The sequence below is a fragment of the Strigops habroptila genome, chromosome 12 (assembly GCF_004027225.2).
Source record: "Strigops habroptila isolate Jane chromosome 12, bStrHab1.2.pri, whole genome shotgun sequence".
In the NCBI taxonomy this organism is placed as follows: domain Eukaryota; kingdom Metazoa; phylum Chordata; class Aves; order Psittaciformes; family Psittacidae; genus Strigops; species Strigops habroptila.
Window position 1 is genome coordinate 5,139,063 of NC_044288.2, and position 23,453 is coordinate 5,162,515.

The following is a 23,453-nucleotide window of genomic DNA, read 5'->3' on the forward strand; positions in this document are numbered from 1 at the left end:
AGAAGAGAAGGCTCAGGGGGGACCTGATCGCTCTCTGCAACTCCCTGACAGGAGGATGGAGCCAGGAGGGGGCTGGTCTCTGCTCCCAAGGAACAAGGGACGGGACAAGAGGAAACGGCCTCAAGCTGCGCCAGGGGAGCTTTAGATGGAGCTGAGGAACAATTCCTTCCCCAGAGGGTGCTCAGGCATTGGAACAGGCTGCCCAGGGCAGTGCTGGAGTCACTGTCCCTGCAAGTGTTCACACCCCGTGTAGCCGAGGCCTCAGCGCCATGGGTTAGTGGTGGCCTTGGGAGTGCTGGGAACGGTTGGACTTCATGGTCTTAAAAGATCTTTTCCAACCTGGTTCATTCTGATTTATCTGCACTGATGACATCCCCTCTCAGGCTGCTCTTCTCTGGACCAAACACACTCAGCTCCCACAACCCCTCATCATGAGAGATGCTCCGGATCATCCCTGGGGGCTCCACTGCACCCTCCCCAGTAGCTTCTTTCTCCCTGTGCTCTTTCCCTATCGGTGACTGTATCCTGGTGCTATAGACCACGTTTAACGCTGCCGTGATCACCTCCGCCGCCGGGTCCCCGCCCGCCCCATCCCGCCAGCCCCCGCGGCGGGCGCGGCGCTCCCGTCGGTCCGCGCGGGGCCGGAAGCGGAAGGGAGTGCGCTGGTGATCATGGTGCCGCCGGGGCGGGGAAGGAGGTGCCGCCGCTGCCCGCAGCCCGGTGAGCGCGGCGGGGCCGGCTGCAGCCGGGGGGATGCGGCTCCGCGCCCGGGCAGGGGGGCGCCGCGGGCCCCGCTGGTGGCTCTCCGCGGGGATAGCGCGGGCCCGGGCCGGGCGGGGGTAGCGCCGCGGTCGGGCAGGGGACACCTTCCCCGGCCCGCGGGCGGGGGCCGTGGCGCAGGGCCCGGCGCGTCCCGCACCGCCCGCCCTGGGGCTGGGCGTGCGGCCGGGGCCGCGGGGCCTCTGCCTGGGCGCTGGGCCTGCGAGAGGAGCGGGGGCCCGGCCGGGGCAGAGCCGCCTGACTCCTTCCCCCCCCTCGCCCGTCCTTGTGTTGCAGATGAGTCGCTACGGTCTGAGTGCACGATATCGCACTGAGAGGCGGTGAGCCATGGGGGAGAACAGTCCCGAAGGCAACGTTATCTACTACGAAGTGGAGGAAGACGATTTAACCCAAGATGACAATATGATGAGGTTTGCTGATAAAAACGGGCTGGTTTCTTCATCGTCCGGGACGGTCTATGACAGGACAACTGTTCTGATAGAGCAGGACCACAGCGTGCTGGAAGATGATGAGGATGAAGGACAGTGTGCTGATCACTTGCCTTTTTTGCCAGAGGGTCATGAAGAAGGATTTCATTTAATAGCAGATCATGAAGGAATGTCCCAGGGTTATGTGCAACACATTATTTCTCCAGATCAGATTCATCTGACAATAAATCCTGGTTCAACTCCTATGCCAAGAAATATCGAAGGAGCAACGCTCACTTTGCAGTCTGAATGCCCTGAAACCAAGCTTAAAGAAGTAAGTAGCTAAATATGACTCTGAATGTGATTCTTATTGTGAGTGCTTTTCACCTGGTGGCCTTAAGTGCTTTGAAAATGTGGGGTTTTTCTAAAGCTGTTTGCTGGGAGGCAGTCAGAAGGTTCCCTTGTTCTTAAAGGTTACTGTGGAGTGGAATGAATTACACTCCCTTAGATCCACTGGTATACTCAGTGATAGTAATGCTTTCTGCTGGTAGGCAGAGCTGCTTCCCACAGTGAGGAGAAGCTGCGGGTGTCATCAGTTTTCACTCAAATATCCTGCTGCTTGCTTGTGAAGCAGTCAGGAAGCACTGTCTGACGTGTGGTAACATGATAGACAGCAGGAGAACATGGTACTGAAACCACGTTTGTGTTAGTAATGTGTGTAACTTTAGTGGTCGTTTAATTTTCTTTTGGTTGGCTGATTATTTCCTGGCTTCACAGATAACCAAAGCTCTGTTTTTCCTTGGTTAACCACGTTCTTGAGGACTTGTAACTTGGCTGCACTTCCAGACTGTTGGTAGTAATTGAAGTGTGAAACTCAGGATGCCAAAGTTGAAATTATTTGTAGTTTTATTGTCACAACGAAACTGGGAGAGGAAAATCAGGGAAGCTTTAAACCAGCATCTGCTCTTGTTTGAACTCTTAGGTCAGCTTGCATTTTTAAAATGGCAGTTACTTTCAGTTCTGTTTCCCTAATGAATTCTACCTGCGTGCAAAGTGCTGAGGGCCTGTACTTGGTGTTCTTGCTTTCCAAGTGCAAAAGCAATGTCAAGTCGACTGAAATATCAACATAGCGATGACTTTGTGCTCCTTTTTTGGCCCTTTCTAGTTAAATAAGGGATGATCTGTACAAGTGTCTCTGCTGGTATCATTGGTGGTAATATCAACTGCTCGTGTAACTGATACTGAGTGTAAGAGAGGAGGGCAGAAATGAGCCCTTGCTGAGAAAGGAAGCTGGGTTTGATCACTGAATAATTCAGATTAGCAGGGAACCTTCATTATCACTCGCTTGGCAATGAGGAAATGGGGCTGGAGGAGGTTGGTTCTGCAATTATGGAACTTCTGGACTGAGGTTTGTCCAATAAGCCCATGTCAGTGTAAGGAACTCTGCTCGGTTGTTATTCATATCAGCAGCTGCTGTATCCTATGTTCTGAGCTGCTGAAATGCTTAATTTGTGTATGTTAGTCACGTCAGTACTTTTCTTTTTGTAGGATAATAAGCTTGTAATCAGTAGTGTCTGAGAACAGCGTGTACTGGCTAAACAAGCGTTGATGGCTGCACATGTAATTAAACTGATTTTATTCCTTCACCTCCCCTTTTAAAAAAGGAGCTTGCAAGACCTGGAATTTCCTAATAAAATGCTTAATCTGAATTTATTTTCCATGTCTTGAATTAATTTTCTGGAGTGGAGGGGCAGTTATTTGAGTGCAGTGGAAATAAGCTCTAAGCATAGGTGAGACTCCTCCATCTTGTAAAACCCTCTTTGGTCCTTCCTGCTGTTCCAGATGCTTGGTGAATTGCCTGGAGATGGGGTAGGAAACATTCCAAAGCCCCCAAACGTTTGGCTCATCTCTAAAAGTCCAATTCCTTGGTACTTCCAATCTATCACAGTTCTAACACTTGAGAGAACTCTTTTAAAGTCTTAAATTTTCAGGCCGGTCTTAGACATTTATGAAGCAAAAGAGGGGTTTACACTTCATTAATTACCTTTAACTTCCTCTTGTTATATTATACTTCCCTCACTATAATTATGTCGGTGAGAATGAACGTGAGCAGAGTTTTGTATTTCAAATTCATTATTTTGTTCAATGATACCGTAGAAAAGAGGAGCAATCGAAGGGGAATCTCATCAACTCAGGATGAGTTAAGGGCAAACTGAGCAGTCGAAGTAGACTTTGGCACAGGGTGACAGGTTCTGCTTTTGCCACTCTTCTGATTACTGGACAGTTAGTTCTTTCTTCTAAGTTAATGCTTAATCACAACTTTCCTGGCTTCCCTCTGGTGCATGTCCCTGGGAGAGACAGGACACTGTCCTTTGTCTTCAAAGCAACTTGTTTCTGTACTCTTCATACCCATCTGTGGCTTTTCCTGTGCTGTGTGTTCCTTTTTTGTTGCTGCAAGTGTACAGGGATACTCTGGAGTATTTGCTGCTGTAACTGTGGGGCTTTCATGGTCAATAGCTGCATAATTTATGTGTATAATCAGTGCTTGTCTGTCTGATGTGCGAATGTTCCTAATGGGAAAAGAGAATTAAATGCTTTACTGCTTTAATTTTGCCTAAAATGTGGTGGTAGCACTGCTTCTGTCGGCAGTATCATTCTCGAAATGATTTGGGAAATAACATATTTGGCCTTTGAGCAGAGGGGAAGGGCTGCGAGGCCTCTGGCCTACTTCAGGCCCTTAAAACTGAAAGTGGTACTGCCATCTTCCTTTAAAGACGTGCATTGGCAGCTAGGAACCAAATCCTTCATCTAGAATTAATTCTCTCCTTTTCTTTCACTTTCTAGACTTAAATAGAAACACCTAGAAAGCTTCACAGACTCCTCACTTGACTTTTTAGGTAGTTCATGTCTGTGTCAGAGCCCTTGTGTGTTACGGGAAGGACGGTGGAGAATGTCCCATAGTGCAGCATGGAAAGTGTTAATTTCCAGCTGCCTTAAAACTGGAACAGGGAAGTTGACTTCAGCGCTGATAGGTGAATTGGACTGATCGGATGATCGCTGGTGAAGATAATGTACCTCTTCTCCTGTAATAAAAAGTACTTTCTGACCTTGTGTCTGTCTCTTATCGGTCTCTGCTCTTGTGTTTTGGCTGACTCAACATAACCGAACTTCTACATGATGTTGTAACTGTATTGTAACACTGGCGTATTTAGTGATAACTTTTACCTTGTTTGAGGTATAAATCAAGGGTAAGTTGCTTTACAGTGAATCGCTATTTCCTTCTCTGTATGGTGCTTTTCATGGTGCTGTTGTTGTGGTACCAACAAGAGATGATTGCAGAGATTACTCAACTCCTATATACTCAGATTTTATAAAGCATTATTAAAGGGGTCCTACTGGCAATTTTGTCCCCTACGAAACAGGTTGGAAGTAACTGAGAGACTATTTGTTTCTCTTTCCTTGCGGAGAGCTGCCTAGAACCCAAATTATACCCAGTATGACTTGCCAAGTCCTCTCTTGGGCTTTATAATCACTTTTAGATGTTAAAGTTTCTCAACTGTAACAGTCAAATGAAAGGCTGATAATTAATGTTCAAGCTAAATTTATTCAAGCATATCGGATGGCTTATTCCTTCTACTTCACAAGAGAGAATGAGATTTAATTAAGTGCTAGGACTGGCACACTGGAAGCTTCTGCGTGGTCTCTCTGCCTCTTGCAGAAGCTGGAAGGCTATGAAATCAAGTTCAGTGTAAAATTGCTTCCTGGTGATCCAGATAGCTGCCTGAGAAATCCCATTGGATTCACTGCACTTCAGGCATTGCCTATTTCAGTAACCACAGGAGAGAGCAACAAAGCACAGTGGAGGCTGCTTTTGAGATAAAATGAAGTAATAAATGGACTGACGGGTAGGCCATAGGAGATGGCGAAAACTGTAGTTCTCATTCAGGGTGTTAATGGAAGTTCAGCACACAGGGCTGTGCTTTTGAGAGTCAGGTTGTGAACGTACATTTTCCCTTGTCATCTTCCTCCACAAGTAAGTAGCTCTGCTGGAAGCACTCAGGTGAAATGCAGGCACTATATGGGAATAGTGGTTAGGTTTGATAGACTCTTAACATCCTTTCCTACTGTTTTAGCAGATTTTTAGCTAGAAACATTTCAGATCACATTTTTCCTTTTCCCACCTCTTCTATTAGATGATTATTCTATAAGGTCAGCCTTCCTATGTGTGCCACCCCTTCCTCACGTAGTAAAGCAGAAATACTAAGTTATCTGACCATTAAATGTTCTTTTTGCTTTGGTGTAAAAATCTCTTCCATTGTCTTTGATGTTTAACTGCAGATCTACCCTGTCTGGATTCCAGAAATGCTTCAAAATGATTAAGCATGCAGCATTTTGTCTCTTAGGTGAAGAGGTACCAGTGCACCTTTGAGGGCTGTCCGCGCACCTACAGCACTGCCGGAAACCTGCGCACTCACCAAAAGACACATCGTGGGGAATACACTTTTGTCTGCAATCAAGAAGGCTGTGGCAAGGCCTTTCTTACCTCCTACAGCCTCAAAATCCATGTTCGAGTGCACACTAAGGAAAAGCCGTTTGAATGTGATGTGCAGGGCTGTGAAAAGGCATTCAATACACTGTACAGGTAGGAAGTCTCTGCTTATTTTCTCTCGTAGATGTGGCTGTTGTTGTTCTGCAAGTTGCATCTGCTTTTTGTTTGTGTCTGGATCGTAGAATCATAGAATGGTTTGGGTTGGAAAGGACCTTAAGATCGTCCAGTTCCAACCCCCCTGCAATGGGCAGGGACACCTCACACTAGACCATGTTGCTCCAAGCCCCGTCCAACCTGGCCTTGAAATTGTTATGCTTCTTCCAGGTACAGATATAAATATAAACCTTCCCAAAATATGGAACTGCTATGCCAAGAGGGGGATGACAGAACCTATCATGACATACTTAGCTTATTTATATTACAATAGTCTTGAATCATAGAATCTAGGGGCTTTTTTTTCACATCCTTTTTAGGTTGAAAGCACATCAGAGGCTTCACACAGGGAAAACATTTAACTGTGAATCAGAAGGCTGCAGTAAATACTTCACAACGCACAGCGACCTGAGGAAGCACATTCGAACACACACAGGAGAAAAGCCATTTCGGTAGGTCACTGGATGGCAATTTTTACCTCCGTGGGACTTGTGTAATGGGCTGCCTGTGCCAAAAAGCAGCTCTGACTGTCCTGAATGAAAAGCTGTTCTTGGGAGAAAAGAACTGAAGGCGGCTGGCATTTGAGCATGTTTGTTCTAGAGCTCCCTCAGCTGCCTGTAGAAGTGGGTGAAATGACTGTCTTCAAAGACAAGAATAGTCAAGCTATTTTTTAAACCTAAATCTGTGCCACAGTGAGCATGTTCTTAAAACATATTGCTGCTTCTCTGCTGTGATGCAGGGTTTATTTCATGAAGGAGGCCCCCTTCAAATGCTGATTTCATGCTTGGATTTTACAGTTCTATTCAAAGGCCTGCTATAGTCTGTGTAGTATCCACAGGAGCTGTTGGGAGATGCCTGATTGCTAAAACAGATGAGCTTAGGCCCGCTTTTCTGAGTCTTGGGACTATTGCAAAGCATGATCAAAGGTTGTAACTAACTCATCAAATAAGCCTGATGCTATCTTTTCTCTGATGCCTCATTCAGGTGTGAGCATGACGGCTGTGGAAAGGCTTTTGCTGCAAGCCACCACCTTAAAACACATGTTAGGACACATACTGGTAAGTCCCAAGGGTTTGTTTTTTCTTGAATTGATCTTATTCAGTTTATATGCACTCTCAGAATCCTGATATGTGTTTATACTTACGTATAATATGTGGGTGACACCAAACTGAGTGGTGCAGTTGATATGCTTGAGGGAAGGGCTGCCATCTGGAGGGACCTTTGCAGGCTGGAGGAGAGCACCCATGTGAACCTAATGGAAGTTTAACAAGGCCAAGTGCAAACTCCTATACCCAGGGCAGGGCACTTCCCAGTATTCCATTTATGCACTTCTGTTTATGCTTGAGAGGTCTTGAATTTCATGAATGTGTTTCACAAATATATCAGTAACGATGCATCAAAATGAGATGTCACGTTCCTGTGTCAATTCACATGGTAAAATGGAAGCTTATATCTGCAAGACTCCAAAGAATGCTGAATGCATGATGTGGCATTAAATAATCTTGTTTGTATGAAATATTATTCCTCTCCTAGGTGCTTTAACAGTATGTGTCTGATATAACATTTGTAAGTCTGTTACATGTGTTTTGCCCTGCCTACAGGGGAGAAACCCTTCTTCTGTCCCAGTAATGGCTGTGAGAAGACTTTTAGTACACAGTATAGCCTCAAGAGTCACATGAAAGGTCATGAGAAAGGACATTCCTATAATGCACTTCCCAATAACAACGTATCTGAGGTTAGTAGCATTTTTCTTCCTAATGCTTCTGTGTTAGGTGGAGATAAAAACTGTGGGGAAGAAATTCTTTGGTCTAAAGGTATAATGTTTAAGACTGGGATTTACAAAGAGAATTCTAAGTACTTGGTCTCCCATGGGTGCCTCTGTTTTGAACTGAGAACTCAGGTTAAGTCCTGCAGTTGCTGGCATTCAGGATGGCAGTGTAGGGTTTGTTCTCATATGCCGTGTTGACAGCGTGTTGGTAATAAACAGAGGGATCAGTATTCCCCAAGCTTCTAGCATGGTATTTGGTGAGCAGGTTTTATTTAGAAGAGCTCATTTAAATTTGTCTGTTCATTTGAATCACGTTAAAATTAATGCTTGGGCTACTGCTGCTTTGAGTATGTCAAATACTGACACAAGTTTTTAGACAGTTAGATGTATTATCATGCTTTCCTTGTAGGTTCTTATGTTTTGATCAAAGCTACGTAATAAGTGTGTGAAGTAAAATAAATACTAACTGTTAAGGGTTAAACTTTGTATTTTCTATAGGCTGATTTGTTATTTAAATTTTTGGAAGCAATGTGAAAAAGATGTTGAGTATCCTTGGTAGCTACTGAATCTCCTTTGCTTAGTAATATTGCTCCTTTGAGTTTAGAACTGAGACTTGGATCACATATAGGTAAAAAATCTGCCTAAGCAGAATTGTATGGACTCCAGAAAGTAATGAAAAACATTGCTGATGCTACTTTTTAAATACATAACTTCATTTCTTTTTCTTCTTTACAGGATACAAGCCACTCGCTTTGTCTGAGTGACTTAAGCCTCATATCAACAGATTCAGAATTGCGGGAGAACTCCAATCCAGTGAGTTACTGCCCTGGAATTGCCTCACCCGTCATTTGAGTTTTGCTTTTCTCTGGCAACGTGCTTGTCCTCTCAACTAGAACTCAGCAGAGTAGATACGTGTGGCTGGTGGATTCTATTTCACTTGTTTGGGCCTCCAGCAGGCTCTGCTTCAGGCTTTCATTTCGCGACTGTACATGGAGGAGATGAGCTCTTCCACAGAATAAGTGACTTTGGATAGGATTGGTTTAGATGTACTGAATGCTGCCTTATTTTCTGTCTCATGGCAATTTGCAGGAGGCTCAATCTTGACAAAAATGTATTTCTTACACACCCTATTGAGCCTGTAAATTGACTCATATTACTGCTGTTCTTTTGGAATGTTGGAACAAAACCTCCAATATTTCAGCATAGTTGAGTGAAAGAGAGAGATTTTCCTCCGAATATTGCAGTGCTTAATTCAAGCAGGTTTTTAAAGGTTCTGCATCTGATTTTACCATAACAATGTTCTTGCTTTATGATAGCTGTTGACTGAGCTTAAATGTTACATATAGTGAAATTAAATACTGATGAGACAGGGTCATTCTGTTGTGTTTCGATGTGGAAGCAGCATGCAGCACTTTGATATATCTTACAGCAGTGTGGGTGACAAGCAGTGCATAGTCCAGGATCTAATCTAAGCAGAGCCATTTTGTTGCTGCTCCAGAAATGGTTTCACAAACAGCCAAGAACAAATCAATGTCTGTTTCTGTTTCTGGCAGAAATAAGGGTTAAACAAAGTGTGGATGCAGAAGAATATATTTTCCTTTTGAATGACTTATTTTTGTAAGGATTTGCTCATTAGGTTGGTAAATTTGATTGTAGGTAGTAAAAGCTCAATGTTGTTTTACACTAGGTAAGTGAAATATGTTGCCTTTCCTGAAGGTGGCTGATTATTTGGAGAGGTATTTCTGACATTCATACACTACTTGACTGTGCATAGTTTATGGAGACCTGACATAGAACGTTATTTGATGTCTTCCTCTGTATTTTCTATTTGCCAGACACATGGACAAGACCTTAGCACAATCTCACCAGCAAGCATCTTTGAGTCGATGTTTCAGAGCCCAGATCACACTGCAAATCAGGATGACTCTCAGCAGACAGGTACAGATTGTATCTGCTCTATTTTGAGAGAGCTTTTTAACAGTTCTCCTCCTCTGTACTTAATTCAGCATTTCAGGCTGCAGATTGCTGCCCCACATAACTCTTAAGTAGCAAACAGAACTTTAACTTCAGTTTTGAAATGTATTCAGAGAGGGTGTAATGCTCGGATGGTGATGGAGGAACTGACAGAGCATTTACAGTGTGCTGTTGTACAAATGCTGACACTGATGCTGTTGGGCTTTCCACATAAGTGCTTTTTCAAGCTTCCTCTCTTGAGGTAGCTGCACAAACTGGCTCATAAAAAGGTTTCTTGGAGCTAATGAGGCTGATGAGCTTGTGTGTAGTATTGAGTGTTACTGGCTTCCTAAATTTGGACCTACTTTTAGGTTTCACTGTCTGGTGTTACATGGTTTTGAGCACTTGTCTGAAGATGTGGAAGTGGTAATACCTGACTGAGCAACTAGCTGAGGGATTTCTGCTAAGTTCATTGGAAAAAATAGTTTATTCAGATCTTATGAGAAGTGATGTGTTTCCATTTTTCCATGTTTCTTTTGGCAGCTGCCTTGATCGATGGTTTTAACGGTGATACAGACTCGGTCACTGCTGTTCCGCCTTCTGCAGGAGACTCGGCGTCATTGTCTCTTCCACTTGTACTGCAGCTTGGCATCTCTGAGCCTTCACATTCAGCACTACAAGCCTCAGCAGCCCCTGCTGCTCCCTCTTCCATAGGAACCAGCTCACAGCAAGCTGCATTTGGAAATCCTGCAACTGTTTTACAATCCCCAGAAGTGCCTGTTCCTCACAGCACACAGTTTGCAGCCAGTCACCAAGACTTCCTGCAGCATACTCAGACCCCACCACAGCCCCTCGTGCAAGGACTTTCAGTGGTTGCTGGGGCATCTGCCCCAACACCATCAAGTGCCACTGAGCCCCTGCCAGCTGTCGTTCAGACTGTGCCTGTTGGTGCGAACTCTGTTCTGACCAGTAATCCAACTATAACCATTACTCCTTCTCAGAGCACTGCTATTCTGCAGTCCAGCATTGTCATGGGAGAGCAAAACTTACAATGGATCTTAAATGGTGCCACTGGTTCTCCGCAAAGCCAAGAACAAATGGTTAGTATGTCCACTATGTGTAGTTGGAACCGTCTCTTTGCCTCCTAGAGTCCTTGCTTTTGAAAAGGAAGAGGATCAAACCTGTAACTGTAAGATAACTGTAAGAAACCAGGATGTAGTGTTGTATAATGCTTATCATGTTAATATATATAAACGTGCTACCAGTGCAGCCCCCTAAAAGAGATAAGGAAATAAACAGAACATAGATTGAGATCTTTAATCTCTTCCCCAGTGACAGACTTGACACAGCAGTAATCAGTTAGGTGTCAGACAGAGTGCCACATGGCCCGAGAATGTATATCATCTACTTTTGACAAGTAGAAGCACAAAAGACTCTGAAGTTTGTGTCTAGGCATTTTGTGATCTGTCTCTTCCTGATGTAGCCTGATAAAGATACTGAAGTTTTCTGGGAAAGCAGAATGTTTCTAGTTCTCCAGTAAACCTGGGTAGCTGAGACTTCAAGGGTTTTATCTTTCAGAATACTGTTGCTGTCTGTGGGCTTTCTTAGCTGCAAATGTTCAAGAGTGAATGGCTGTGGGTACAAGCAGGACGAGCAAGCACAGTAGCTGTTGAAGAATTCAGTCATTCAGCTGTCAGAACCCACAAGCTGTGTTAACAAGCATGTGGTGTGGAGGGTCATTGCTTCCCATCTTTAGGACCTCTGAAATAATACTCTCTGAGTTTTGGGATAGCCAGAACATAGCCCAGAACCAAGCTAAATGTTATCACTCATTATTAGTTTCCTCTGTGTTCTCTTTGGAATATGTTTATAGCTGTTTCTCTTGCTTGAAGCTGCTTAGAATTTGAACAACAGAAATGGTATTGGAATCAACTCACACTTTTTCTCTTTTTTTTTTCCCCTTCCCTTTAAAGCCACAAGTTCCAAAAGTAGTAGAAAAGGTTTTTTTTACCACCGCGTTACCAGTAGCTGGCAATACAGGTAAGCTGGACACTGAACTTGCTTTTCTTTCTCTCTCTGTTTCTTTGTGGTACTGTTGGCTTGACCAGCATTTGTGGTGAATTTATTGCTTCTAGAAACGCTGAAGAAAATCCTTTCATATTTTTACCTTCCTGAGGTTTTCCTTGCCCTCAGAGGCTTGTGCTGAGATCTGTCCCATAGTAGTTTCTGTGACAACTTGTAAATTAGATCCAGTGTTCATAAAAATAGTATTTTAATGGAACTTGTATAGAGGAAAAGAGAGAAATGCAAGGACATAATTTGTCTTTTTGTTTTTTGAAATGAAGACATGGAACAGGTAGTGAACTAGTAAACTTAATCAGTTCTTCAGCAATTTTGATAAGCACTATCCATGAGATTCATCAAAATGAAACAACTGTAGAAGTTCTGTTCCTATGTGTTGGTATACTGCAAAGATGAATCAGTCAGAGTCAAGATTGATCAGGTAAGTTTAAACTGTAAATCTTAAAGAAAGGAAGCCAGGCAGGTAGAGCAGCATAGGAAGAGTGAGGAGGAAGCATGAGAAACAAGATGGGAGAGAAAAGCAGACTAGAGAAAATGAACAGGAAAATACCTGTGTTGGTGTCAAGGAGTAGAATCGCTGGTGTAATGTTGTATCATCATCTTCACAGATTGGTACGTAGGGACTGGGGTATCTGAATGCCACTCTGTGTTAGATTTGATGCTGTGAAAGTTCTAATGGTTGTCAGAGAAGAGGCGTACTGTGCTGAGCCTGGGTTCAACCTGAACAGGTTGCTCATCAACAGAGAGTTCTTGCCACATTTTTCTTACTTACCATCTGCTAGAGTTATTCCTTGTGCTTGAAGAAAGCGAGATGTGATCTCTGCTGCAAGGTGCATACAGTCTAATTTAACAAAGAGGGTTTGTCTCTCCCTGCTGTGAAATGATGTAGTTCCATTGTGTTTTGTTTCTGTTTCACCTTCAGGAAACCCTGTTCAGCAGATTGGTCTCAGTGTTCCTGTCATTATTATAAAGCAGGAGGAGGCCTGCCAGTGTCAGTGTGCCTGCCGAGACTCTGCCAAGGACAAAGCCACTGTTAAGAAGGAATGTTCCTCATCTGATTCAAAAGCTTTGGAGCAGCCAGCTCCCCAGCTGCAGCCTCAGACCTTTCCTTCCTCTTCCCCTTCTCCTTCATGTGGGCAGAGCAGTCAGATAGTTAACCCTCCAGACTCACAGACTGAAACATTAAGTGCCATGGATGTATCGGACTTCCTGTCCCTCCAAAGCCCTGAAACCCCATCTAATATAATTCCAATCGAAGCACTACTGCAGGGTGAGGAAGAAATGGGTTTGAATAACAGCTTCTCTAAGTGAAGATGTTCCAGATTTTCCTTTGCACCTGGAGGGTAAAACCCTCTCCTTTAGAAGCAGAAACTGAAGGATCGATTCTTTTTCCTTCCTCTTTGGAAGTTTTGTGGCTTATTTCTGCTTCACAGATGTCATCTTAGTCACGTCCCAGGTACATCCATCTCTGAGAATCTATCTAAAAAAAAAAAAAGGTAAAAAAAAAAAGAAAAAAAAAAAAGAAAATGCTAAGTTATATATGAACTGTTTTGGCTGCACTGTCTGTCACTTTTGCTTGTCATATGTGAACACAGAAGTTAAGGTTACTCGTGTGCAAAAAGATTCTAAAAAGAAAAGGGGGGGTTTAGTTTGTCTCCAGTTGCACATCGCTTATGTTTGGGATTAAGGTACTGGCAGCAAGTGGGTCTTTGTTACAACTCCTTGGGTCTATAATTTTCTTCTGTCTCTTTTGTCTGATACTAACCATGCACTATAAGGGGAGCCCAGGAAAGGAATTTGCTGTAGCAGAAAATGGCATTATTGTAGAAGATGATTTATCTGCAATCTTACTGGAATGTGATTGTCACACCACTGAGTTGGGAGCTTTGTACTAACGCTGTTACTAAAGCCTACAGAAACTTTTGGGGAGTTTTATTTCAGAGGAGCACAAGTACCTTGTGCTCCTGATGGGTCTGTTCATTTAATTTCATTAGGACTTCAAAGGGTGGTGGCAGACACTGTTTCACAAGGTGGAAACACAATCGAAGCCCCTGCTTCCTCAGGCTCAAGAGTCTGTTTTCTTTGCCTCTCTTTGAAGGATGCAGTGAGTCCCAGGTGTAGTCAGGTTGGTGCCTGCTGCTCTTTTGATTTATTTGGCTCAGAACCAAGTCATCCTCTTAATCCCCGTGACTGTTTAATCAGGAGCATGGTGCCTTTGCTGGTTACTCTCATCTTTTGTCAAGAACAACTCTTCAGAATGATTCAACCGAAACTCAGTTTGAATTCAGTGAGTCTATCCTTCAGCTGTCCACAAGCTTCCCTTGTTTTCTGTTAAGCTATATGATTTCTGCCTGAATCTGCCTCCAGCCTACTGCAATGCCAGCTTTTTGTGCACGGGGCTATTTCTTGACTAAAAGAAGTTACACAACATAGTAGTTTTTCATATCAAACTGAAAGTCTATATTCTAACCTACTCAGGGTAAATAAACCACAAACCCCCCCTTCCACCAAAAAGCCTGTAATGTTGCAATAAATGCAGTCTCATTCTAAATGGTTTATTTATGCTGCATTATTTTAAAAGATGTAATTTTATAGTGTTTTTTCCATCTTTCTGGCTTTGGCTGTCAGTCCTTTTGTGTTAAAGGAAAGAATATTAAATAGTCTTTATTCAGTTTACAGTGTTGTCATTAGTGAGATACAAAGATAATGACTGTAAGCCACTTAACGCGGAGTGTCTCTGCGCACTAAATTTAGGAATGCGAAATCCCAGTGGATAGAGGTCTCTCACCCTTTGTACTTGATCAAAGCTGCTCTCTGTACCTCCTGGGGGGAGAACCCTCTGCTTGCAGCCAGACCTCCCCAGGATGTGGGATGATGAGCAGGTTTTTTAAACCCTCTGGTGATGTGCTCTGTGTAGCCTTAGTGAACGCGCTGCCACAGCACGGATGGAATTGGCTTTTCACCTCTCTGACAACTCCCTTCCAGTTGTGACATGCAGAAGGGTGAAACTCCATCCCGTTAGGGTGAACATGAGGGAGGAAAGGCTGTGCAAAGAGTGCTTTGTGCCTGGGAAGTGTCATCTTACTCTGCTAGGGCAGGGTGCTCCCTTTTGGTAACTGCAGTGATGAGCTTGGGGGCACCAGCGGAACTGGAAGCACGCTGATAGTTCCCTTTGTGTTGGTGTGTGTGACAGTGGGGATGTGGGCTCTGCAGCAATAAGGTTTGCATCCATGAAACGCGGATAAAGAGTGTTCTAGGTTTGGTTCTTGTAATGGTAATCCCTAGAGGGTAGCGAGATGGTGGTCCCGTGGTTTTTTTTTCCTCCTACATCTTAGTTTCGTGATGCAGTATGGTTGCATGGCAGCAAGAACTGTTTAGAACACAAAATAAATAGTCTCAAGCCTGTGTGGCTGGACTGTCCTCGCAGAGATAATCTCCACCAGTGTAGAGCTCCACTTTGGAGGAGTGTGAGTGGTGCCTGGAGCTGTGTGAGGTGTCCTGTGGGGCACAGGCCACTGCAGGGGGCCTTTTGTGTTTGAGGGAGAGTGGATGCATGTGTGTGTGAGAGATTCTACTAATGCAGGAGCATGCAGATTCCCCTGGAGTTGTGGGGTGATGGGTACAAGGGTACCAGATGTGGCCTGGATTTAGCATCTTCTGAGCCTTTCTGTCCTTCAGGGAGGTGTTTTTCTGTGCTACTTTTGCTGCTCGTGACTTAGTTCACCTCAACCACCCTTCCATTGGGCCCGATAGCATCTTCAGAAACTGCTTTGTGACAGAAGTGAGTAGAAGAATCTACCAAAGGCTTTGAAATCAGAAGCTAATTTGGAAGCGTGATTGCGTGCAGCACCTCACTGCTGCCATCCTCTCCGAGTGGGTGTCAGCAGTTAAACCTCTCTGCTGTTTTCACACCTACTGTTTTCTCTTGATGTGTTCTAGGAAAAGCAAAGTGTTCCAAGTTCATGCTGACTTTTAGGTGCGCTGGTTTTGCCATTACCCTCTTGTACAGGCATCAGACAGGCTGCAATTTAGGTGAAACTGATTAGAGCTTGTAACGAAGCGAGAGCAGTGTGGTGATTCTGTTGAATGCTCAGGCCGCTGCGCCACGGTCTGTGCATCCCACCTGATTGTGTTGTACAGATGTGTGCTTTTGTTGCTTCATTGTTGGTCTGCTTTCCAGAGTGTCCCATCTGCACGTATCTGATGTGTTTCACAGTGGACATTTGCATCCTCAGGCGTTGTACTGCTGGGGTGGTGGTTAATGCGCTTCAAAGGGAGGAGACTGTGAGTAGCTGGCAAGGGAGGGCAGCCACAGCAAAGCCCTGAGACTCCTCAGTGCCAGAGAATTCTCTGTCCTCCTCTTGTTGCCCCAGCATTTAGAGTGTTCACAACAATATTGTTAAAGAAAGGGGGAGAGTTTCTACTGCTGTAGATCTGGTAAGACACTGGGTTCCCAGGATGGGGCATGTTCTGTTCATACGCTGGAGCCTCTGAGAACAGCGTGTCCTCCCTCTGCAAAACCCACATTTCACAACCCCCTGCAATTATCAGTCAGAGAGCAAAGCTGCACTGCTTGGGGTCCTTCTGTGTTAAAGGTTTGGCTGTTTTGTGGCTTTTGGGGATTTTCTTGGTTCTGTACAGTTTCTGGATGGGTGCAGAAGCTTAAACATATAGAATGGGTCGAATTGCCAACATTGGCCACTCTAGTCACCAAGCAGTGACCCAGGGAAGCAGACTTGGCATACAGTTGAAGGCTGTAGAAGTTGCTTTTCATGCTTGTAGATGCTAGAGGGATGGAAAATCAGCACTGCTTAAATGCTGGTACTGAATTATATAGAACAAGTACGACTTGGGCACTTGTATAATGCTGTGTCCAGAAAGACTAGCTCACAGAACCTCATACTGGTATCTAAAATGCACTTTAGGTTATTTTATCTTTAACCCAATTGCTGCAATTTCTTTTGTATATATACTTTCACAAAGTTTATTTTTGCTCTGAGTAAAAGTTAACAGGGGTGTGCAAAGAAGAGCACTTAACTTGGTGCAATACTTGTAGCTAAAGATCATTGTCCCATGTGGTAGGTCTGTCTGTGTCTGTCTAACTGAATCTTTGTAGTAATGAGCTCGGTGACGTACTTGCCCTTCCCTGTCTGTACCCAAACTAAATTATGCATCATTAGCAAACGTCCAATCTATGCAAATACTCCACTGAGAGCACTGTGCTTTAGCAGGCCTTTTCTCTCATGCTTTCTGGTGGGCTCCTTGTCACTTCTGTTGGACACAGCCGAGCTCCTTGGTGTGCACCCTTCCTCCCTCGTCCTCTGTTCTGCCATGTGAGGGTGAGCAGAAGTGACAAGCTGTTCTGAAATGGGCATGTTGCACCTTTAAAGTCTTCGGGATCGTTTTGATGTCATGTTATCTGCCTTACTTCACGGAGGATGGTGCTTCTGCAGCCGTCCAAGGTATTGTTTTTGCAACTGCAGCAATGTTGTTAAACTGTTTACAGTGCTCTTCCTGCACCGATTAGGAATAAGGCTTGGAGAAGGAACTAAGACTGGCCTGTTGGTTGTGGAACTGCTGGGGGAGATGAGTTAAGGTGTCGCTGACCTTGGAATTGATCGGTGCTGCAAAGCTGTTCCTGGTTTGGGGGGGAGCACCGCTGGCAACTGAAGAAAGAGGCAGCCGGGCCTGTGATGTTGAGCAGACAGGGTCGTGGTGTCACCACTGGCTGGCTGCAAGCCCTCGGGCAAGTCACGTAACTGCCCCGTGCCTCAGCTTCTTCCTTGTGCAGCGAGGACAGTGACACTTGTCTCTCTGAAATGCTTTGAGTGCAGAGTCCTTGGCATTAGTGACCTGAGCTAGCTGGGCAGAACTGGTAGAGTCCATCTGGATTGTAAGGCAAAAAACGAGAAGCAAAGCATGTCTTTAATAAACCCTACAGGTTTCTGATTGCATAGTTTTTAATTGTACACTATTTTTTGCCGTAACATATTTTGGAAACAACAAAATATGGTTTTTATAAATGTTACCTGGAGTTGATACTCATGGACAGGGCTGAACTTTTAACTTTTTTGCGTCTCGTCTTGGTGTATTTCCTCTGTTCTAGACGTTGGGTTCTGTGTCTGCACTGAGAAATGCAAATGAAACTGGATATTTATGTAGTCGTGTACATAGTCGAAGTGTGTGTGTTCTTGGAACTAGTTTAAAAATCCCACACCATGCTTTTGGTGGTGTGCAAGCTGGCCAAAATTTGGTTCATTATGCAGTGTACACTTTCTCAAACTAAATGCAGTTTCTACTTTTTTCTTAAAAACAAGAGATTTTTTTCATATGATCTTTTTTCAGCAAAATCAAAGGTATGTTTTTGCAGTACCGTAGTTACAGTAGCTGGTATTTCTTGCTGTGTAGCTTTGTGTCCTTCCACTTGCTTACTGAACCGGAGCGATCGGTCTGGCCCTTGTTTTGGAGAGAGTTGTGGTTGCAGTTGGGTTTCACACAGAGCAGTGTCAGTGTGCTGGGAAGGGATGAGCAAACCTCGAGCCTGGTTCCTTACCCAAGTCCTAGTCAGCGATGGCATAATTGGGAAGCCAAGGAATTGTAGGAGAACCACAGGTTGTCTCCTGACTGCTTCTGGTTTGACACGCGTGGGGAGCTGGGCAGTGGGCTTAGAGATGGCAAAATAAAAGAACCCCAGTTTTTCAAGAGTGCGTGTATGGGTATTAAAGGAATTTATTTAACTATGAAACATGGGAAAAAAAAAAAAATGTGCTTACATTGAGCAATGTGAAGATGTTAGTTACAGGTACAGTACTTCCAAAGGAAGAGCATCTCCAAAACCCCCAAACAAAGAGTAAATATGAATTTGTATTTTTTGAAGAATGTAAAATGTGAAATAATGGTGTTTGCTTAATTGCTCATTTTGTATGAAGTTAATATTGTACTTTGAAATATCTGCAAAGAAGTGGAAATTAACTTTTTTGGAATTGAAAGCAATATTAATACTAATGGAATCCTAATTAAATGCTTATTTAAACATTGTGTTATAATAGTCTTTCCTAACAGTATTTATGAGTTCTTGGGGGAGATGTGTGAGGATCCTTCCCCTGCCCCCTTAGGAACTGATCAGGATGTGAAGGTATTTCCAAATCCTCCCTCCCCACCTGCACTGCCCTTCATGAACTCCATATCCTCAGGAGTTGGAGCAGAAGTTGTTAATGTTAAAGTTCTTAATTTCTGTAGAGGGGAGAGGCTTGCCTGGTCCCCTTCACGCAAACACCCGTCTAGGTGCCATAAGGTGGCAGGAGCCAGCTGATGCTGCAGGGGCAGGGAGAAAGGCAACTCTTCCTTTGGTTAACATGAGAGCTTCAGCATTGCAGCTCTGAAAGTTTTAGGTACTAAGTGGTCCTTGGTAAGAAGAGGAGCTTTGCAGAAAGATAGTGTCGATAAGGAAAACAGACTGAATCTCCTAATCTTCCCTCAATCTGAGTAAATCAAGCTTTCAGCGTGGCAAAATATTTCCATGTGGCAAAAAAAGCCCATCCCACCCCAAACCTCTGAGTTGGGCCCTCTGTAGCTTGTGCATGTCTTGGATGATGCATCTCTGACTTTGGGACTGTAGGGATAGTCAGGACCGAGTCGCTGCCCACAGCACAGAGCGTTTGTTCCTCTCCAGCCTCCCCACGGTGTAGCGGATCATTCCCAAACCCTGATCCTGTGAACAGCCAAGGGAAGAGTCCATGCTTGGACAAACCGGTGGGATCTGTTCAAGGCCGCACCTCCTCCTGTAAGCAGCAGACCCGGGCACACGCACGAGGTACAGACAGAGCCCATCCCGCTTTGCTTTGAAGGGTAAGCTGGGTGAGATAAGGTATCGGTGCCGCAGGACAACGCGAGCTCCAAGGCCACAGCTGTGGGAAGCGCCTGCTATCGCTCCGGCTCTCCCGGTACCAGGGAAGGGGAAGGCGGGCGGGCTCCTCCAGCCGGGCCGGGCGCCGGGCGAGGCGGCGGTGGGAGCAGGGCAGGGGGAGCCCGGAGCGCGTCCAGGAGCGCTCCCATCTCCGCCGTGAGCTTCTCGCAGGCGGCGATCCGGGCTCGCAGCCGCCGCTGCCGGGCCTCCAGCAGGCTCCGCAGCTGCTCCTCCACCTGCGGCAGACACAGCGCTCAGCGGCGGGGCCGCGGGCCGCCCGCCTCCCCGTCCCGTCCCGCACCCGGTACCCACCGCGGGCCGCCCGCCGCGCTCCCCGGCCGCCTCCGTCCGTCCGTCCCGCGTCGCCATAGGAACGGCCCGCCCCGGTACGTCCCCGGAGGTGCATCACCGCACCGCCCGCTGCGAGCCGGAAGAGGGCCGTGCATGCGGCGGGCGGCGCGGGCAGCGCTGGCGCTGGCCGGGGACGGAGCGGCGCGGCCGGGCCTGGGCCTGGGCTGCGGCCGCAGCGCTCGGCTGCTCCTGCCGCCCGGCGGCGCGGCACAGCCCGACCCGCAAGGTACGGGCCGGGGGGGAGGCGGTGGCGCGGCGGGGGTGCGGGGTGGGCCGGGGATCGCTGACCCGCCCCGGTGTCGCGCAGGCTGGAGGGAGGCGGTGACGGCCGCCGTCGGTGCGCTGCGGGCGGGCGGGCTGGTGGCGGTGCCGACGGACACGGTGTACGGCGTGGCGTGCCTGGCCCAGGACTCCGGCGCCGTGCGGAGCATCTACAGCCTGAAGGGGCGGAACGGGAGGAAGCCGCTGGCCATCTGCCTCGGGGACGTGGAGCGCCTCTACAGGTGGGTGAGGACCTCCGCTCGGATCCACTGCCCTTGCACGGTGCAGTCGTGAGAGCCCGAGGCCACGGGGAAGGGCTGCTCCGCACCGGGGTGAAGCTGCATCCTCCCACTGTGCAGGTACTGCCATGTCAATGTGCCGGATGAGCTGCTGCGGGACCTGCTTCCTGGACCTGTGACCCTGGTCTTACAGCGTTCGGAAGAGCTAAATAAAGACTTGAATCCTTTCACATCGGTAGGTCTTTGCTACAGGAGGTGGATCTGGTTTCAAGGGGGGGTGTTTTGTGCTTCTGCTGCAGTAGTTTTTACTCTTATGTGTGTGTTTACCGTGCTTAGCAGCGATGGGTGTTTTCCCAAAGCTGGTCCCTGTGCTGTTGTACCCCCTGTGACTTACTGAACGTGGTGTAACACAGCATTAGGGGCTGATTTGCATCTTGTATTATTGCTGGTTCAGTGCTTGTTGATGTATCATTCTCTAAAGCATCAGCTTTAAGTCAAGAGGGCGATAGGCAGCACAAGATTAAAACAGTTCCTGCGTGTAAAACCATGTTCTCTTCTTCCTTGTAGCTGGTTGGCGTTCGTATTCCAAACCACCCTTTCATCAGGGAGTTGGCACGAGCTTGCTCTGGACCACTGGCTTTAACAAGTGCTAACATCAGCTCTCAGGCCAGCACGCTGACGGTTTCGGTAAGGCTGAGTTTGCCACTTAAGGGATGTTTTTGTGGTAGTTTGTCAGAGCTCCGGACTCCTGCAGTTGGAAACCAGCTTGTGTGAAGCTTGTGACCCTGGTGATGGTACAGCACCACACAGATGCCCTGTCCTTGCCCCCCAGTGTCCTGATAGTCTTCTGGCTTCCACTGTGCACTCTTAAATGGTGGTGCAGTTAAGAAGGCATCAACCAGAGAATCCTTGTGGCTTTCCTACACCTCTGAGATAAATCTGTGCTCAAAAATCAAAGTGGGATGTGCTCATGACAGAAAAAAGTGAGCTGACCAGACAGAGCAAGGGAAGAGACCATCTCCCTCAACACCAGAACGTCCAGCAGTGAAAACACTATCACAAACCATCTTCAGGACTGTTTGCCACATCTCTTTTATCTTTTTTCTAGGAGTTCCAAGACCTGTGGCCTCAGTTGTCCTTAATCATCGATGGAGGCCCAATTGGGGACATTCAGAGCCCGGAGTGTCGCTTGGGGTCAACTGTGGTTGATTTATCTGTGTCGGGGAAGTTCACTATCATTCGGCCTGGCTGGTGAGCTCGCTGTGCTGCATGTATCTGAGCTGCTGCTTCGCTTGAAACGAAACGAAGCTTTCGAGTTCAAGTGGGTCCTGGTTTGCTTCTTTTCCCATAGCAGATGAACCGTCACATTAACACTGTTTAGGTTAATTACCAGCCCACTCAGCAATCCTAAAAGAGCGCTCCAAATTCCCAGTGCAGGACACCCCTTTCTAGCAGCTTCTAGTGAAACACTAATTTCTGGAGTTCATGTTCCCCTTGATTCAAAATGCAGTACTGCATCTGGCTGATTGCTTTTTCCCCCCAAAATGCAGTTTAACTGTTAAAAACCCTTTTTCCTGATGGTTCTCTTTCACCCCACAGTGCTCTCACATCTACAGTTGAAATCCTGACGCAGAAGTACGGCTTGATACCAGAATCATCTTAAGACTTCAGACTCTGAGGAGCTGGTGAGGCTGGGCACTGTGTGCCTGTGCATTCAGGAAATGGGCATTCATGGCCTTGTTTAATAAGGTCGATGGGTTCTGTCAGGGTTAATAAACTAAAGATAGAAAAACGGAGCAGTAGTTGGTGGGTATGTGTTGATTAGTATCGTAGAATCCCCGAGTGGTTTGGGTTGGAAGGGATCTTAAAGCTCATCCAGTCCCAACCCCCTGCCCCGGGCAGGGACACCTTCCACTAGAGCAGGTTGCTCCAAGCCCGTGTGTCCAACCTGGCCTTGAACACTGCCAGGGATGGGGCAGCCACAGCTTCTCTGGGCACCCTGTGCCAGCGCCTCAGCACCCTCACAGGGAAGAGCTTCTGCCTAAGAGCTCATCTCAATCTCCCTTCTGGCAGGTTAAAGCCATTCCCCTTGGCCTGTCCCTACAGGCCATTGTCAAAAGTCCCTCTCTTATATGTCTTGTAGGCCCCCGTTAGATACTGGAAGACTGTTACAAGGTCTCCCTGGAGCCTTCTCTTCTCCAGGCTGAACAAGCCCAGCCCTCAGCCTGTCTCCATAGCAGAGGTGCTCCAGCCCTTGGATCATCTTTATACATCTGCTGTAGTCTGAGAAACCAACTCAAATATGTGCTGACCTTGTGCTGCTGTATCATTCCCAAATACCCGTCTGTTTTGTTAACATGGTTAGACCTTTGAAATACAACTATTTGCACATTAGACTGTTCTCAGGATGGGGGGTGTATGTCACCCACCCTCTCCTTAACCACTTATTCCATGTCTTTGTTTATTGTATCTGCACTGAAAGAAAAGCAAGGATAGAGAAGTTTTTGAGCTTTCACCATGTTATAGCCCTGGTGTCCCCTGGCTGTTTTTCTCTGTTCTAAATGTAATGAAAACCTGCTACTGAGGTGAAGCTGTAAATCTTTTTGAAAACTAACGGTATTCCAATGGTCCCTGTCTAGACAAGAGCTCAGAAGGACCTGGCTTCCTCCTAATACAAAGAATGAAACAAGCTCTTGGTTTGCTGATCTTCATTTTTTAGATGTGGACTTCTCTCTTTTGGTTTTGTTCTGGAAACAGTGCTAAGCTGGGGAGTAAACAGGGAATGGATGAAAGTGTCTGCTGGTATTTATCCTTCATTGAAAAGTAAAGTTTACGGAGCTATTGTTAATTTAAAAACTGGTGAGCAATTTGAATGATTTTTTATAAATGCTTACTTTTAGACATTGTTGTCCATCACTTTTAGGTGCTTAGTGAGAACAGTAGCTCTGTTTGGTGATGGAGATGGCCTGACCATGAGAGCAGCCTGCAGAGCTTTCATAGTACT

The 23,453-nt window shown here is 46.1% G+C and overlaps 2 protein-coding genes and 1 long non-coding RNA gene across 4 annotated transcripts; 2 read left to right on the forward strand and 1 right to left on the reverse strand.

The window, feature by feature from the left end:
- Positions 1–633: 633 nt before the first annotated feature.
- MTF1 (metal regulatory transcription factor 1) lies at positions 634–15,636 on the forward strand. The gene is made up of 11 exons (XM_030505071.2): positions 634–720; positions 1,057–1,521; positions 5,591–5,829; positions 6,210–6,341; positions 6,874–6,947; positions 7,491–7,624; positions 8,393–8,470; positions 9,493–9,595; positions 10,154–10,710; positions 11,584–11,650; positions 12,615–15,636. Exons 2-11 carry the CDS (start codon positions 1,108–1,110, stop codon positions 13,001–13,003), a joined length of 2,187 nt encoding a protein of 728 aa, XP_030360931.1. The 5' UTR covers positions 634–720; positions 1,057–1,107; the 3' UTR covers positions 13,004–15,636.
- Positions 15,637–18,405: 2,769 nt separating this feature from the next.
- Positions 18,406–19,949, reverse strand: LOC116915281. Its single transcript, XR_004389991.1, has 2 exons — positions 19,911–19,949; positions 18,406–19,834 (listed from the first exon to the last, which is right to left on the reverse strand). It is a non-coding gene; the product is annotated as an uncharacterized LOC116915281 (long non-coding RNA).
- A 61-nt stretch (positions 19,950–20,010) lies between these two features.
- Positions 20,011–23,138, forward strand: YRDC (yrdC N6-threonylcarbamoyltransferase domain containing). 2 transcript variants are annotated; one of them, XM_030505073.1, is made up of 7 exons: positions 20,011–20,175; positions 20,257–20,452; positions 20,570–20,684; positions 21,017–21,136; positions 21,558–21,700; positions 22,049–22,134; positions 22,593–23,138. In XM_030505073.1, exons 1-6 carry the CDS (start codon positions 20,043–20,045, stop codon positions 22,110–22,112), a joined length of 771 nt encoding a protein of 256 aa, XP_030360933.1. In that variant the 5' UTR covers positions 20,011–20,042; the 3' UTR covers positions 22,113–22,134; positions 22,593–23,138. The 2 variants fall into 2 exon arrangements, with proteins under 2 accessions (XP_030360933.1, XP_030360932.1); XM_030505072.1 differs by having other exon boundaries at positions 20,027–20,175; positions 22,049–23,138.
- The last annotated feature ends 315 nt before the right edge of the window (positions 23,139–23,453 follow it).